Here is a 12760-nt window from a genome sequence, read left to right as displayed (position 1 = left end):
AAAAGGAATTACTATGTACTGCTATTTATATATATTGTTGACATACTCAATACTTTATAAAAAGCAATTGACAGAAGAAAGTGAAATATGCAACAAGAAAAACGAGGAAGAATTTATCTGCTCCAGCCCTATCATTAGGCAGAACAAAGTAATTGCCTCAGCAAACAAATACTGAGGGGCAGCAACAGTATCCCCAATCTGTTTTTATGAATTCTTGAAGTTCTCTTCTCTTTTGCTTTGTTTGCTACACAACCTGAGCTTGTTGCCTCATATGTGGTGGATTCTACCTTAAATCCAGTTATCTTCCTATATGCACCCTGAGGAGGGAACACTATCTTGGCCTCCTCTTTAAATAGCAAAATGCATTGGTGGGGTTTGGGAAAAACTATCTAACTTTCCCCTTCTTTGAACAATGTAAAGCTCCTGGTTGACTGAGGTGGATAGACCAGCTGAGCAGCGTTCTCTCTGAAACTAGAATGGTATGAATGTACATAACATAAACTCAATCTCTCTCTCAATCTGACACATACACATTCTTTATTATGCATGAAGGATGTTACATTTCCTTTACCGTCAATGCTAATAACCTAATCATCAAGATACCTGTTCATAAACAGATGCAAGGGCAGATGAATTAGCTCATGTGAAAACAAAGATGGCAAATAATTAACAATATTAAGTTGAACAGCTGCTTCAAATATGAATCAAGGCACCTGTCAGATCCACAGATAAAAAGTTTCCTCTTATCATTTGCTCAGGAGTTACCAATATTGGCTCTTTCGGATCTCTCCAGGATGAGGTGCTACAGATTAGATTTAAAAAAACAGAATTCTTTCTCAACTGAAACAAAACAACACTAGTACAACAAATATAGTGTTCCAAAATAGGACATGGGGTTCCCCATCATTCTCTAAATAAGGTATGCCCTTCTGGAAATTGGCATCAAGTGAAAAATGTCACAAAAGCATAAAAAGCAGAAATTCAAATTAGTGTCCTGTAAAAATATTGAGCTTAAAGCAAACTCCTTCCTAAAATTTGGGACATGGTAGAACTCTTCCTTTCCTAGTCTAATCTCATTTCAAAAAAAGGAGAAAACAGCTGAGGAAAAAAATATTGTGAACCATAATATGGGTTTATCCACACACCCTATATGCTCCTGATTAGGAGGTGGTTCTGTTACCCATGGGTTTGGATTTGTAAACCCACATGATGTCATTGCAGATCCCAATTAATACGTCTCCTCTTTGACAATGGGATCATTTTCTCTCAGTGGGGAACTAGGTTTGTTTGTTTGCAGACCACATCTTGTCAACATCACCTAGAGTGGTCCGGTGGGCCAGATAGGCGGGGTAAAAATTAATTAATTAATTAATTAATTAATTAATTAATTAATTAATTAATTAATTAATTAAATAAATAAATAAATAAATAAATAAATAAATAAATAAATAAATAAATAAATAAATATTCCTTCATCCCAAGAAGTTAGCACAGTCACCCTCTTCTCTCCTCTCTTCCCCTCCTCGCCTTCACACACCCCAGGTTCTCTTCTGCACAAACTCTTCGCCATGCCTGCTGCTTCCATTGGTCTCTCTCTTAAAATAATTAAATATGACCTTAAATTCATTATAGAACAAATTTCATTAATTATACAATAATATTAAATTAATTTACGGGACCACAGGCTTTAAAATTTGCTTAACAGCAACTGGCTGCTTACAGTAAGTAACAAAAAAATAGGCTTGCAAAAGTAGCTTAGATTACTCAGGCTGTTCATATAACAAAGGAAGACAATCTCTAGGAAGATCCTTGTAATTAAAAGTAATTAAACATATCCTCTTTCAACTCACACTAAAACTGTAGTTTTAGTTGACATTTAACTCTCAAGAAATACTTAACCTCATTGAATGAAGGAGTTGATTTAGCAGCTAGTCACCACATTTCAGTGGCAGATTGCAATACCTTTAAAAAAAACTGAAAATTCTGGGGGACTCTGGGGAGGATTACAAAAACGGTCTTGGGCATTGCTCATTCCCTCCTTAAAACCTTCCATTGTGTTACAGCCCTCTACTTGTTTGTCTGATATCTGCTAGGCTTTATCCATTCAGAGATGCCATGTATGATGTCTGCAAATTGCATCCACATCTGAGTCAGAGTTGTTTGTTGGTTTTTCCATTATAGCTAATGAGGAAGACATTTGAAGCTTCCGCAAAAAGACTGAAGCAAAGCTCCATCTTGGATCTCACATCTAAATCAAAGGGTGGTGTCCCACCTGTCTGAGGACCCAGACTACACTGACTACCTCTCAGACTACCAAACAGGGTTCTTAGTTTTCTTCCCCTGGTGCACAACCCTAGCACAATCCAAATTCACAATATGTTTTAGATTTCCAGTGCACACAACAAACTCTTCTAAATTTGCCTCAGCATTTTGGGCAAGGCAGAATTGCGTGTCAAGTCTATTCTAAAATACAACCATTCCTGTTAAATGCAGCTCCAGAAGTCCTCCAGCACCAATACATAAACTGTTTTTATGTTTATGTATGATTTTTAAATGAAAGGTAGCATCAGTAGAGTACTGGAAGAATTAAGGGAGGAACACTTAACCCTTTCACTATAGACTGTTCTGTTCAGAAAAACTCAAAGAGCAACTTTTCCACCTACAAAGGAAAAGAGACATGAACTCCTACCTTTTCCATAGTGTATGCTTAAAAAACAGTAGAAAACAGCTGAAGGGAAAGGGTTAAGATCTTTCCCTTTCTGCCATTCCTCTGATCAAACTAATAATTTTGCAGGGACCTCTGTGATCTGGAGAAAATGATGCCATGTAATGTCTAGTTTGTCTCACACCTGGTATCCAACAGAGCGTATCAGATCATCTACTCCAGGTCACATTGGAAGATATTCTTGGCTTTTAGGGGCCCTGGAAAAGAAATTGCGCGTATAGGAACACACAAAACATATACATGTTGTAGGGGAAAACAGGTGACATACCATCATGTTCTTCACATACTAAGTCTCCATTTCCTGACTGTATAGTATCCAAATCATTTTGTATCTTGGTGGAGGTAGTCTCTATGGTTTCATAGATGTCCGTCTCTAGGTCTTCCCCAACCTTTTTGTTGTGTCTCGTCCACCATGTTAAACGGGCGAGCTGTATAATGACAAATTAGAAAGAAAGAATGAAAGTTACGGAATCCCTAGGTATCTCTGGGAGCTTTTGTCCTACAGCTTGTCCCTGTAATGGGTTGAGATCCCACAAAGTCCACGGTCACCTAACATCACATTCATATAAAGCTGTAACTTAGCAAAACACAGCCTTTCCTATGAAGTAACATAAAAGAGGAAGGGGAAATTGAACCCTCAAATGCTGTTCCTGGTGTAGAGAAAGGGCAGGGCATCTGATGCTTTCAGCTACTGAACAGACTGCAATTTGGTTACCTTGAAATTTTACAGAGACATCTGGGCTAGGGAAGAACTTGGCATATGCCTTGGTGGGTTGATTACATTTTAGGCTGCCTACACGAGCTGAAATAGAAAAGCTGTCCCAAGAAGTTTTATCAAGAATGATTAGGCAAGTTTTAAGACTTACAGGTTAACTTACTTACTGGTACCAGACCACTTTATAACTAATTTATAACTTTTATATAACAGGTGATATTGAATACTAAAGGTTTTTATGTAACATCTTTTTGTACGTAATTCATCACAGGCAAGGTTAGGCTTTAAACACAGACTGTTCAACTTGCATGCACTGTGCAAACAATGGTTACTTACTATGCAACTTCAAAAATGTTTACTGTGTGGGTAGTGGCATCTTTTGGTATACAACTTTATATTGTTTTACAGTGGATACCTTTTGTACAGCTTCTGTAGATTTCCCTTGAGGAAGAGTTGTGACAAAACTCATTTTATTTCTGCAGCTGTCTCTTCTTGTTCTAGTTTTTTCCCTACTACTTTTTTTTTTAAAAAAATCTTCTCTATCGCATTGAACTCCCTTCCTACTGTTTTTCTGCTTCAAGTTTCTTCCTCTAAAAGCTGCTTTTCTAAAATATAAAAATGGTATAGAGCTGAGACTATATTATGCTGTTAGTCATTGGTACACTTGGAAAGTAACTCTCAAAAGGTCACTTATATAAAAGAACAGTACTTTTAATACTTTGAATTTCAGGCATAAAATCTGGAAGGCAGTTTCCAGCTGACACAAAAAGTTGTATAATCTCCAGAAGATTTATAGCTTTATTTAAATTATTTTCAACCAAGATGAGCATCAGGAAAGGCTAATCTTTCTTGTCACATTGTGTTAAATTGCTTTGATTTGATGATCCTCATCTGTTCCGAAGAAGCCTTTTAGGGTTTAGCTCTTTCTTTCTTTTTCTTGGTTACTCATTAAATCTAAAAGGTAATGAAGTTGGAGGACACAAAAGGGATCCAAAAGACATTTCCCTTTTCATTGTACAAATGGCTGTTGGTAAGAAAAGAGGAGGACATACATTAGGATTAAATAAAATAGTTTTAGCACAAGCTACAAAATACTTAAAATTAGTTAAACCGCAAACCTCACTAATGCTGTAACTGTAAAGTGTGCCTATTTATTTGATTTGGAAAAAAAAATGAGGCAATGCTCATGAGAGATCCTTTATCTCTCAAGTACAGAATACATATTCCTGAACAACTGGGGCTACTAGGCCTTTGCCTGCACAAAACCTTTGTGTACTGAGAAGTCCTCCAGCACCAAAAGATCGGGGACCTCAAGACTGCATTAGTTCCTTGACCCATCTTTCTCCTCCTCTTTCCTGCTGTTTCAAGTCCTATGCTAGAGTTCTGCCTGCTGCACCCAGAGTTTGAAAACAGGGGAGGTGACAAGTTGTGAAGTTGCAACACAGGATGTGCAACTGCTGCAGAATCTTTTGGTTCTGTAGACATTTTCTCCAGGAGAAAACCCTGTAGTGACTTTTACCCAAAAAAACCAACAAACCCTAATATGGAGAATCACAGTGAACATAAAAAACAGTTCTTCTTGTGGTGGATCCGACCAAAGGTCCACCTAGTTCAGCATCTTATTTTCCACAGTGGCTGACAAAGGCACCTGGGGAGACTTAAACTGCAACTGAATGGCAGCGCTGTGGGCAGAAACTCTCAGAGGTCAAGAAAGGTCTGGGCCACTCCTCTTTTTGAAGGGCTCCCAGGATATTAAAATAATAATGAAGGAATGTGAAAACAGGTTGACAATCCATTGTGATGGATTTTTAAATGTGAGTCTTAAATGTGAGGCCTAGACCAATTGGCACTTCTCTCCCTCATGTGGTAAGCCCAAGTACACCCAGTCCTGTAACCGTAAACCTGCCTGGTGATCTCAGGTGTGGCAGAAGATCCATCCAATTGCCAGTGTTTGCTGTTTCCCCTCGTGCCAAAGTACTTTTAAGCCTCACCGCTTACATGAGGCAGGGGGGGAATTCTAGGGACTTTTTTTTAAGTCAGGCCAGTTCAATTTGAGAGTCTCTTTTCCACCCATGCAAGGTGAGTGGAAAGCCTTGAAGCTCACTTGCCTTATGATTTGGTAAAGGAATAGTTTCCATTCTTTGGCCCTCCAAATGTTTTAGAATTCAACTCCCAGAAGCCTCAGGCTGCATAGATAGTGGTAAGGAATTGTGTGAGCTAAAGGCCAAAATATCTGGAAGACCAAAGGCTGAGGACCACTGAGGTAGAGGACACCCTGGACAAAGATGCCATCCTCAGGTATTCTAGAAGATCCTATACCACTGCCACTGTTGAAGTGAGGGTCCATTGCCACTCCAGTCAGCCTCTGCACGTAGCATAGTTGGGGGCACCATCTTGTCCTTTGTTTCAGATAACAAAATATCTTGGGTCAGACCTCCTGTTCTTTTGCACTACATGGGAGACATATCAAAACAACACATGCAACTAGAGATGGCAATATTCGATATACAAATATCCCCATCTCTACAAGCAACTTTTGCACAAGCTCTAATGTGCATTAGCAACAGCAGTCCAAAGTTATGTGCTTTCCTCATATAAACTGCTCATGCTTACAACCAGCAGCTGCTCGTCCTATGCAAAATAATAACTATTTGCCACAGATGGTAGTAACTAAGATTAATATTTGCACTTTGCCAAATGAGTTTGTAGCAAGGTACCACCTATGTTAGGAAATGAAAGGCCAACCCAATCTTGTACTATTTTATGGTACTGTCTTTTGATCACACTTCCCCTGCCTGTTTCCCTTTCCTTCCATCCTCTTCTGACATGTCCTGAAACAAACTTTGTTAGGATCTAAGAAATCTCCTCTAACTCTTTTTTTTCTCATCACAGAGCTAGAATAAATCCTTCCCTTCAAAATGCCATCTGGCATCTGGCAGTTGCATTTCAGCTTCACAGCCTCAAATTTAATTGTAAGCTCCTTTGCAGAGTTTTCAAGGACAATACGACACAATGTGGGCTCCGTACAATGAAGACATATGAACTCTGAGGCATACCAAACAAATTCTTTGCATATTTGTTGTGTGGCACAGCATCCATCACCACAGGGATGGGAGGGTGTCCAAAACAGCAGGAGGAAATGCTTCTGCTGGCTGTTCTTCGGCTGTAATTCATTTAAAACCTGGTGCATTAATGCTAATACTCAAACACCAGATAGAAATCTCTTCATCTCTGTTGGTCCACCTGCTATTTTCAAAGAACAAGGTCACCCGGGAAAGTTGGCAGGTCCGCGTGTGCGTGTGCGTGCGTGCGTGCGTGCGTGCGTGCGTGTGTGTGTGTGTGTGTGTGTGTGTGTATCGCATTAACTCATGGATGCCAATAAATATTTTCTAATGTCATCCACTCAGAATATTATCCTTCTGTTTCCAAGGGGAATTGGCCTTCACATTATCTTACACAAATTGGTAGAGAAGGAAAATATAGGGCCAGCATTTGGAAAAGTGCTTTGTTTGGATGACATTCCACAGGATTCCCTCAGCCAGTGGCTGCTTTGGCTGAGAAGTTCTGGGAGCTTTGAAAACATATACCCAGGGATATTTATTCATCACAGCAAAACCAATAAAGAGTCTTGGGGGTGCCTTCAAGACTAATAAGTTTGGTTTGGCACAAGTATGTGCTTACCAGCCCTTTGAAGGCCTATGGTCAGGGTTAACTGTAGAGTTGAAAGGAGATGCTGGAGTCATGGCAATGCAGTTTAGGGAGCAACAGGAAGTCTTGAGTGCCAGAAAAACCATATGCTCTATTAAAAAGGACCCTAGAAGTTTAAATCCTGATCTGATGGAATGGCCATCATGTGAAAGCAAGTGGGAAATTGCCCTGAGAAAGGAAGGGCAGGGAGTAATTCCTTCTGCCCCTCCTGCCTCAGCACCTTCGTGCAGTAGATAAAATTGCTCTTTTACTCATATTTTAATATGCAGGATTTCCTGCCATATAATTGCAGGCTCTTAGGGCTGTTTCTAGAAGTCAGGACTGGTGGGGGTTTAGGTGGTACTAAATAATACTCCAAGTGGCTGCTCATTTTAGAGACTTTGATTTTGCATGCCATAGATATTTCAATTAAATAGTTAATATGGTTTGCTCAGGACTGTACCCATGTCAATGACTTTAGTAAGAGAGGGATCATAATTTGCTTTACATGGGACAAGGGGTAAATCAGCTTCCTGTATTCCTAATCAGTGGTTAGACTTGAAAGAAATTATACTTCTCAATCCACCGTTATAAATGCAGCAGGATTTCATTGATCACAATCGCTTGGGAAAACATGCAATATACCGAAACCAGGAGTTTTATATAAACTCACTCATTTATTTTCTCTGCTGGCTCAATAATGAATATTCTCTAGACAAATATTTAAAATCAACAATAAAAAAGTTAGGTTCTTGCTTGTATTCGTCATTCATAATATAGCTTCCACTCTACCTTATATGGTCACAAAACAGAGCATGACCCAGTACTTAGAAATGTTGGACCTTCAACTCCCTGAATTTCCCTGTTCAGTATCTCTTGGGAGTCTAGTCGTTCTGTTCCAAACATTTCCAAGTTCTGGTGTGACTGATGGATTAAGTCAGAAGCACAAATTATTATGTCAAGCACACAACTTGGTTCATTGCATAGAAGCTCCCTATGGATCCATTGGAACTAGGTTCACAACATGTTAGTTTGGTTATCTGAACTAAGTTTACTAACCAACTCCCACTTCTCCCAGGCTTTCAGTTACACATGATACACAAAATCTAATATTAGGCCCAGCTTGGGTACACCAATTGAAATCACTAGAACATATTCACCTATGCCTAACGAGTCCTAGGCCTACTCTATTTGGGACTAACACTGACTTTAGCTCAAAAGACTAATTCAGGCTCAACCTAACATACTGTAGTAGTTCTAGCTCAATCTGAAAACATGTGGAACTATATGAATGTATCCCTGTTCCATATCATTTTGTACTGGTGATTGGGAGAGAGCCCTAATGCATCGGTGGGAACATTTTGGTTTTCGTAGAGCCTGGCCAATGGCAGGAGAGTATGGGAGCTGTAGTCCAATATGAATGGATTTTCCAGGCAAACTCATCAGGACCAGGTTATTGAGACACACTTTGTTTACTGAGCTGAAATTATTTTCATTGATCACCATGCTGGCCCAGCAAAGATCAGGATTTTACTGTTTGGAGGGAAACCAGTGATGTGAGAAAGCATTCAATGCATCCCTTGAAGTATTCACTAAAAGAAAACTTTCCGTGCCAGTTTTATGGAGCAAATGAAATAAAGTTCTTTGCTACCAAACCTCAGTTGTTCAATGTAATTGAGATCACTTTGGGATGGAATGTTCTCTCTAAATGCCAGTGCTCCAACAATATTAATCTTGTTAGCTTGCAAGATTGATGCCGCCTTTGCTGAAATACGAAAGAGGGTTCAATTAGAGCCATTACGTTCCCCCCTCAGCTACCCACTGTAATATGATTTCCTCCCCACTGTCTGCCTCTCTCCTTGATTGGATGTGCTGCAGTGTCCTCACAGCATGGAAGCCGGCCTGCTCTCTTTTTTCCAGTGATCACTGAAACCAAGGAAATGTATTAACTCCATAATGCCTAGGAAACAAGAGCATTTGAAGGAAGACCTTCTTTGAAAAACAGAGCTTGTTTACCTTAGTACTTGGAACCAAAACACAGTGCCTTCTAAGGCATCCTCCCCTAACCTCACGCTGTCCAGAGATTTGAAACTACAACTGCCATCATCCTCAACCACTGGCTATGCTGGCTAGTCTGATGGGAGTTGTAGGCTCAAACTTCTTTCGAGGCCCAGATTGGGAACGGCTGCTCTAGGAAAACAGAGTGTTTTTAAACAATCAGTTTCCTCCTGGATAGTCACTTACATTTTCTTCAGGGATTGGTGGTGTGCAGAGACTTAAAAAGAAAATGACAGCAGCTGTGAGTGCACACAGGATAATAGCAAAGTAGAGATAATGGACTTCTTTCATCACGGCTGGCCTTTGGTCCTCCTCTCCACATGAAGGTGCTGTATAGATAAATTCCATAACCAGCCGGATGATGCCAACTGCTAGCCCAAACATTAGGCCCCAGAAAGCTCCCTGGAAATAAAACATACAGAGATGTGTGGTGAAAGAATCTCGGATATGTCTGACTCTTTAGCAATGCCATGACTGTAATATCCCACTTTGAACAAGAACATAGTCTCTCTCTCTCTCTCTCTCTCTCTCTCTCTCTCTCTCTTTCTCTCTGTATGTGTGTGTGTGTGTGTGTGTCTGTGTGTGTGTGTGTGCACGCGCAGGTTTAAAGAGTTATTCATTTACAACAAAATAAATCAATATTCATTTATGGGTCACTGTGCACTAATTAACAAATTGACCTATCCCAGTCTAGTGCTCTCTGAATGCATTGCACTGCAACTAGTATAATCTCCAGCTAACATACACATGGGTCATGCTAGCTGGAGGATTAAGCTAACTGTGGTCTAGTACACCTGAAGGACACCAAACTGTGGAAGGCCGCAAACAATTAATCCTACTTAGGCTTGAGAAATCTTTTAAGATTTTTAAAAAGTTAGCACTAATATTTTCCTCTCTCCACTTTCAGACTGGTGTGAATTGTTCTGGGATGTAGGGAGAACGACCTGAAATCAGCTGGTCAATTTTGGGGCTGTCCAGTTGTATAGGGCTTTTAAAAAAGATTTAGAATTCTTCTCTTAGGTACCATGGTGTTTGGGCTAGGCACAATTTCTGGTTGCCAAGGAAGTAAAGACAAGGTTGGTACTGATCTGTTTGCTGTCTGGAACAGCTGAGGGCTGAGTCCCAGATGGTCAGAGGAAGGCAAGGTGACATTCACTTGTGTTGGTTCGGGGAATGTGGGACTCCCTCTCAGTGTGAGGCAAGGGAGGGTCATGTGATCTGGGAAACACAATTCTAAGGAGATCTATCTATTTGTTAAAAAGAGACTACTGAAGCATGGCTTGATTCCTGTGGGTAGATCTCCTACATAATTCTATAAGGCTCTGCTCTCTTGAAGTCTCAAACCAACAGAGATTTGACAAGTGGAAGATTAAAGTTTGAGAAATTCAGCCTCAGAATAAGAATTGCTTTCTGAAACTGTGTGAGAAAAGTGTTGCTTGTATATTCTGAAGTTCCTTCCTCCTCCCTCTCCTGTCTACTCGCTTCCTGTATCTTATTACTACCTTCAGTTAAACCAGCAATCAAAGTCCTAAGAATCTTTTAAAAGAGATGTTGTGCTCTAATGGGGCTAAATTCCATAGAAGATGCTTTGAGGAGAGAAGTCAGTCAATATAATCATAATGAATGGTCTTGTCTGCCCTTAAAAACTATGAAACGATGACATCTGGGAGATGCTATTATTCATACGAACCTCCTCATTGATCCTGTACTTACTGGCTCATTGATCCTCTTGCAGAAGATTGCTAGAACGAAGAGTGCAGTGATGGGTGGCGCTAGGTAACTAGTTATTGACTGAATGTAGTCAAAGAGCTGACCGCTGTTGGCCGTCTGGATGATGGGGATCCAGAGGATGCTAATGGCAACGAGAATCAGAACAAACAGTCTGGAAGAGCAAAACAAAGGACATTACTTCTTCAGAACACTTTGAAAAAAATCTAATGTCAGATGTTCCCAACAAATGACGGAGGAAACAAAATTTTAAAAATGTATTGCCACTGCACAACACAGTGGAAAGGTTTGGGAAACTTGGCAAGTGTTCATCCATAAAACATCATCTAGGGACTATATTTCATGGGGACCAAATGACAGCTGTGTCAGCAATACTGTATAGTAAAGATAATTTGATGCCACTTTAACTGTTGTTGCTTCATCCTATGGAACCCTGGCATGGGTCATCTGTAGTCTGTAACATAATTCTCAGCCCTCAGACTCTCTAGCAGAGAATTCAGTGGATTCTTTAGGATGGAGCCATGCCAGTTAAAATGATATCAAACTGCTACATACATGTTTAGTGTTGATGCACGGAGTAAGAGAGGGTTTTGTCGAAGAAGGTTGTGACGGTTGCCCCACGTCACTCCTGTCACTCACAGTCTGGTTCTCATTGCATGGAGTCGGCGGAGATAAGAGGGGGTTTTTTTGGCAGAAGAGAAAGAAGCAGAGAGAGATAGAGAGATAGTCAAGGAGATGGTGAGAAATAATAATAGAGATAAGCTGGTCAAGAGGAATAGATAGAGCAGGTGGTGAAGGTGGCATGATATATGATATTTGAATGAGTTGATTATATGCATTGAATAAATAACATCAGTGATTCAGATTAAAGTTAATACACTTCAATAAAAAAGTTCTGTTGGCAGCAAACTGACAAGTGTCTGTCTAAAGTTTGTTATGTATTGTACATAAAGGAAATCCACTAGTGGCACTGAAGAAAAGGGGAAACGTCCCAATTGTTATCTGCTGGTGGGAAGACATAGCGTGAGCCCTTTGTTTGGGAAGACAAGCAGGGGTTATGTGATAAACTTCACAAAAGTCTATAACCATGACGTTGTGGAAAACTGATAAACAATTCAGATCCCACAGATAGGAATCATTTGCTACTACTGTGAATGTTTACTTGCTGAAATCACTTTTACAGATGCAGGATAGCTGGTGAAATGGTGACAGTGCATGTACAACAGTGCACAATGCAAAAAATGCACACGGAAGCAAGAGAACACCATATGTATGATATGTACAGTTGCCCATTCATATGTGGTTTGGTATCAGGCTTAGCAATCTGAATTACAGATCTGATCCAATTTTGATTCCTTCAGGTCTTACCTAAACATCAGAACCAGAGCTTGGAAAACTGTATTTTTATGGGGAGAGGGGATTGAACTACAACTCCCACAACCCAACAGCTAGTAAAGCCACTGTCCATATGGTCTGGGAGATTTTAGAAAATGGAATACAAAAAAAGCCATATTTCCAAGCTCTGATAAATACACTGCCTGAGCTGGAAACAGGATCTCTACTACCCTACATGTGCTACTGAGAGACATACATTGCTTTATATGAGATAATTTCCTAATGGGGTTTGTAGTCATAATTCCTGGATTGTTTGGGTCCCAATGGGATTCCAGTAGAAGTGCATAGAGGAAAGTCTCAGTAAAGGAATGCTGGCACTTGAGTACAGGAAGCCTCTTTAGAAGCATAAACTGAACCAGCTACACCAGCACATAATGTACACAGCTCAGGGCACTAAGCAGCATGCAAAAGCTAAATTGTAGTGAGTCACCACAGAAATGCCTCCTATAAGA

The 12760-nt window shown here is 40.1% G+C and overlaps 1 protein-coding gene across 2 annotated transcripts in view; it reads right to left on the bottom strand.

Annotated features, from left to right (window-relative positions):
• Positions 1-12760, bottom strand: part of SLC5A9 (solute carrier family 5 member 9) — a 49175-nt gene that overhangs the window by 11824 nt on the left and 24591 nt on the right. For both annotated transcript variants that reach the window (XM_072997601.2, XM_020788124.3), the window contains 3 exons: positions 10899-11067; positions 9372-9587; positions 2994-3153 (listed from right to left, as the gene is read on the bottom strand). In XM_072997601.2, coding sequence (XP_072853702.2) covers positions 2994-3153; positions 9372-9587; positions 10899-11067 — 545 coding nt within the window. The remainder of the gene's footprint in view (positions 1-2993; positions 3154-9371; positions 9588-10898; positions 11068-12760) is intronic.

This window comes from Pogona vitticeps, chromosome 4 (genome assembly GCF_051106095.1).
Source record: "Pogona vitticeps strain Pit_001003342236 chromosome 4, PviZW2.1, whole genome shotgun sequence".
NCBI lineage: Eukaryota > Metazoa > Chordata > Lepidosauria > Squamata > Agamidae > Pogona > Pogona vitticeps.
Note: the sequence above shows the minus strand (reverse complement) of the source record. Positions and strands in the feature narration are given on the sequence as shown.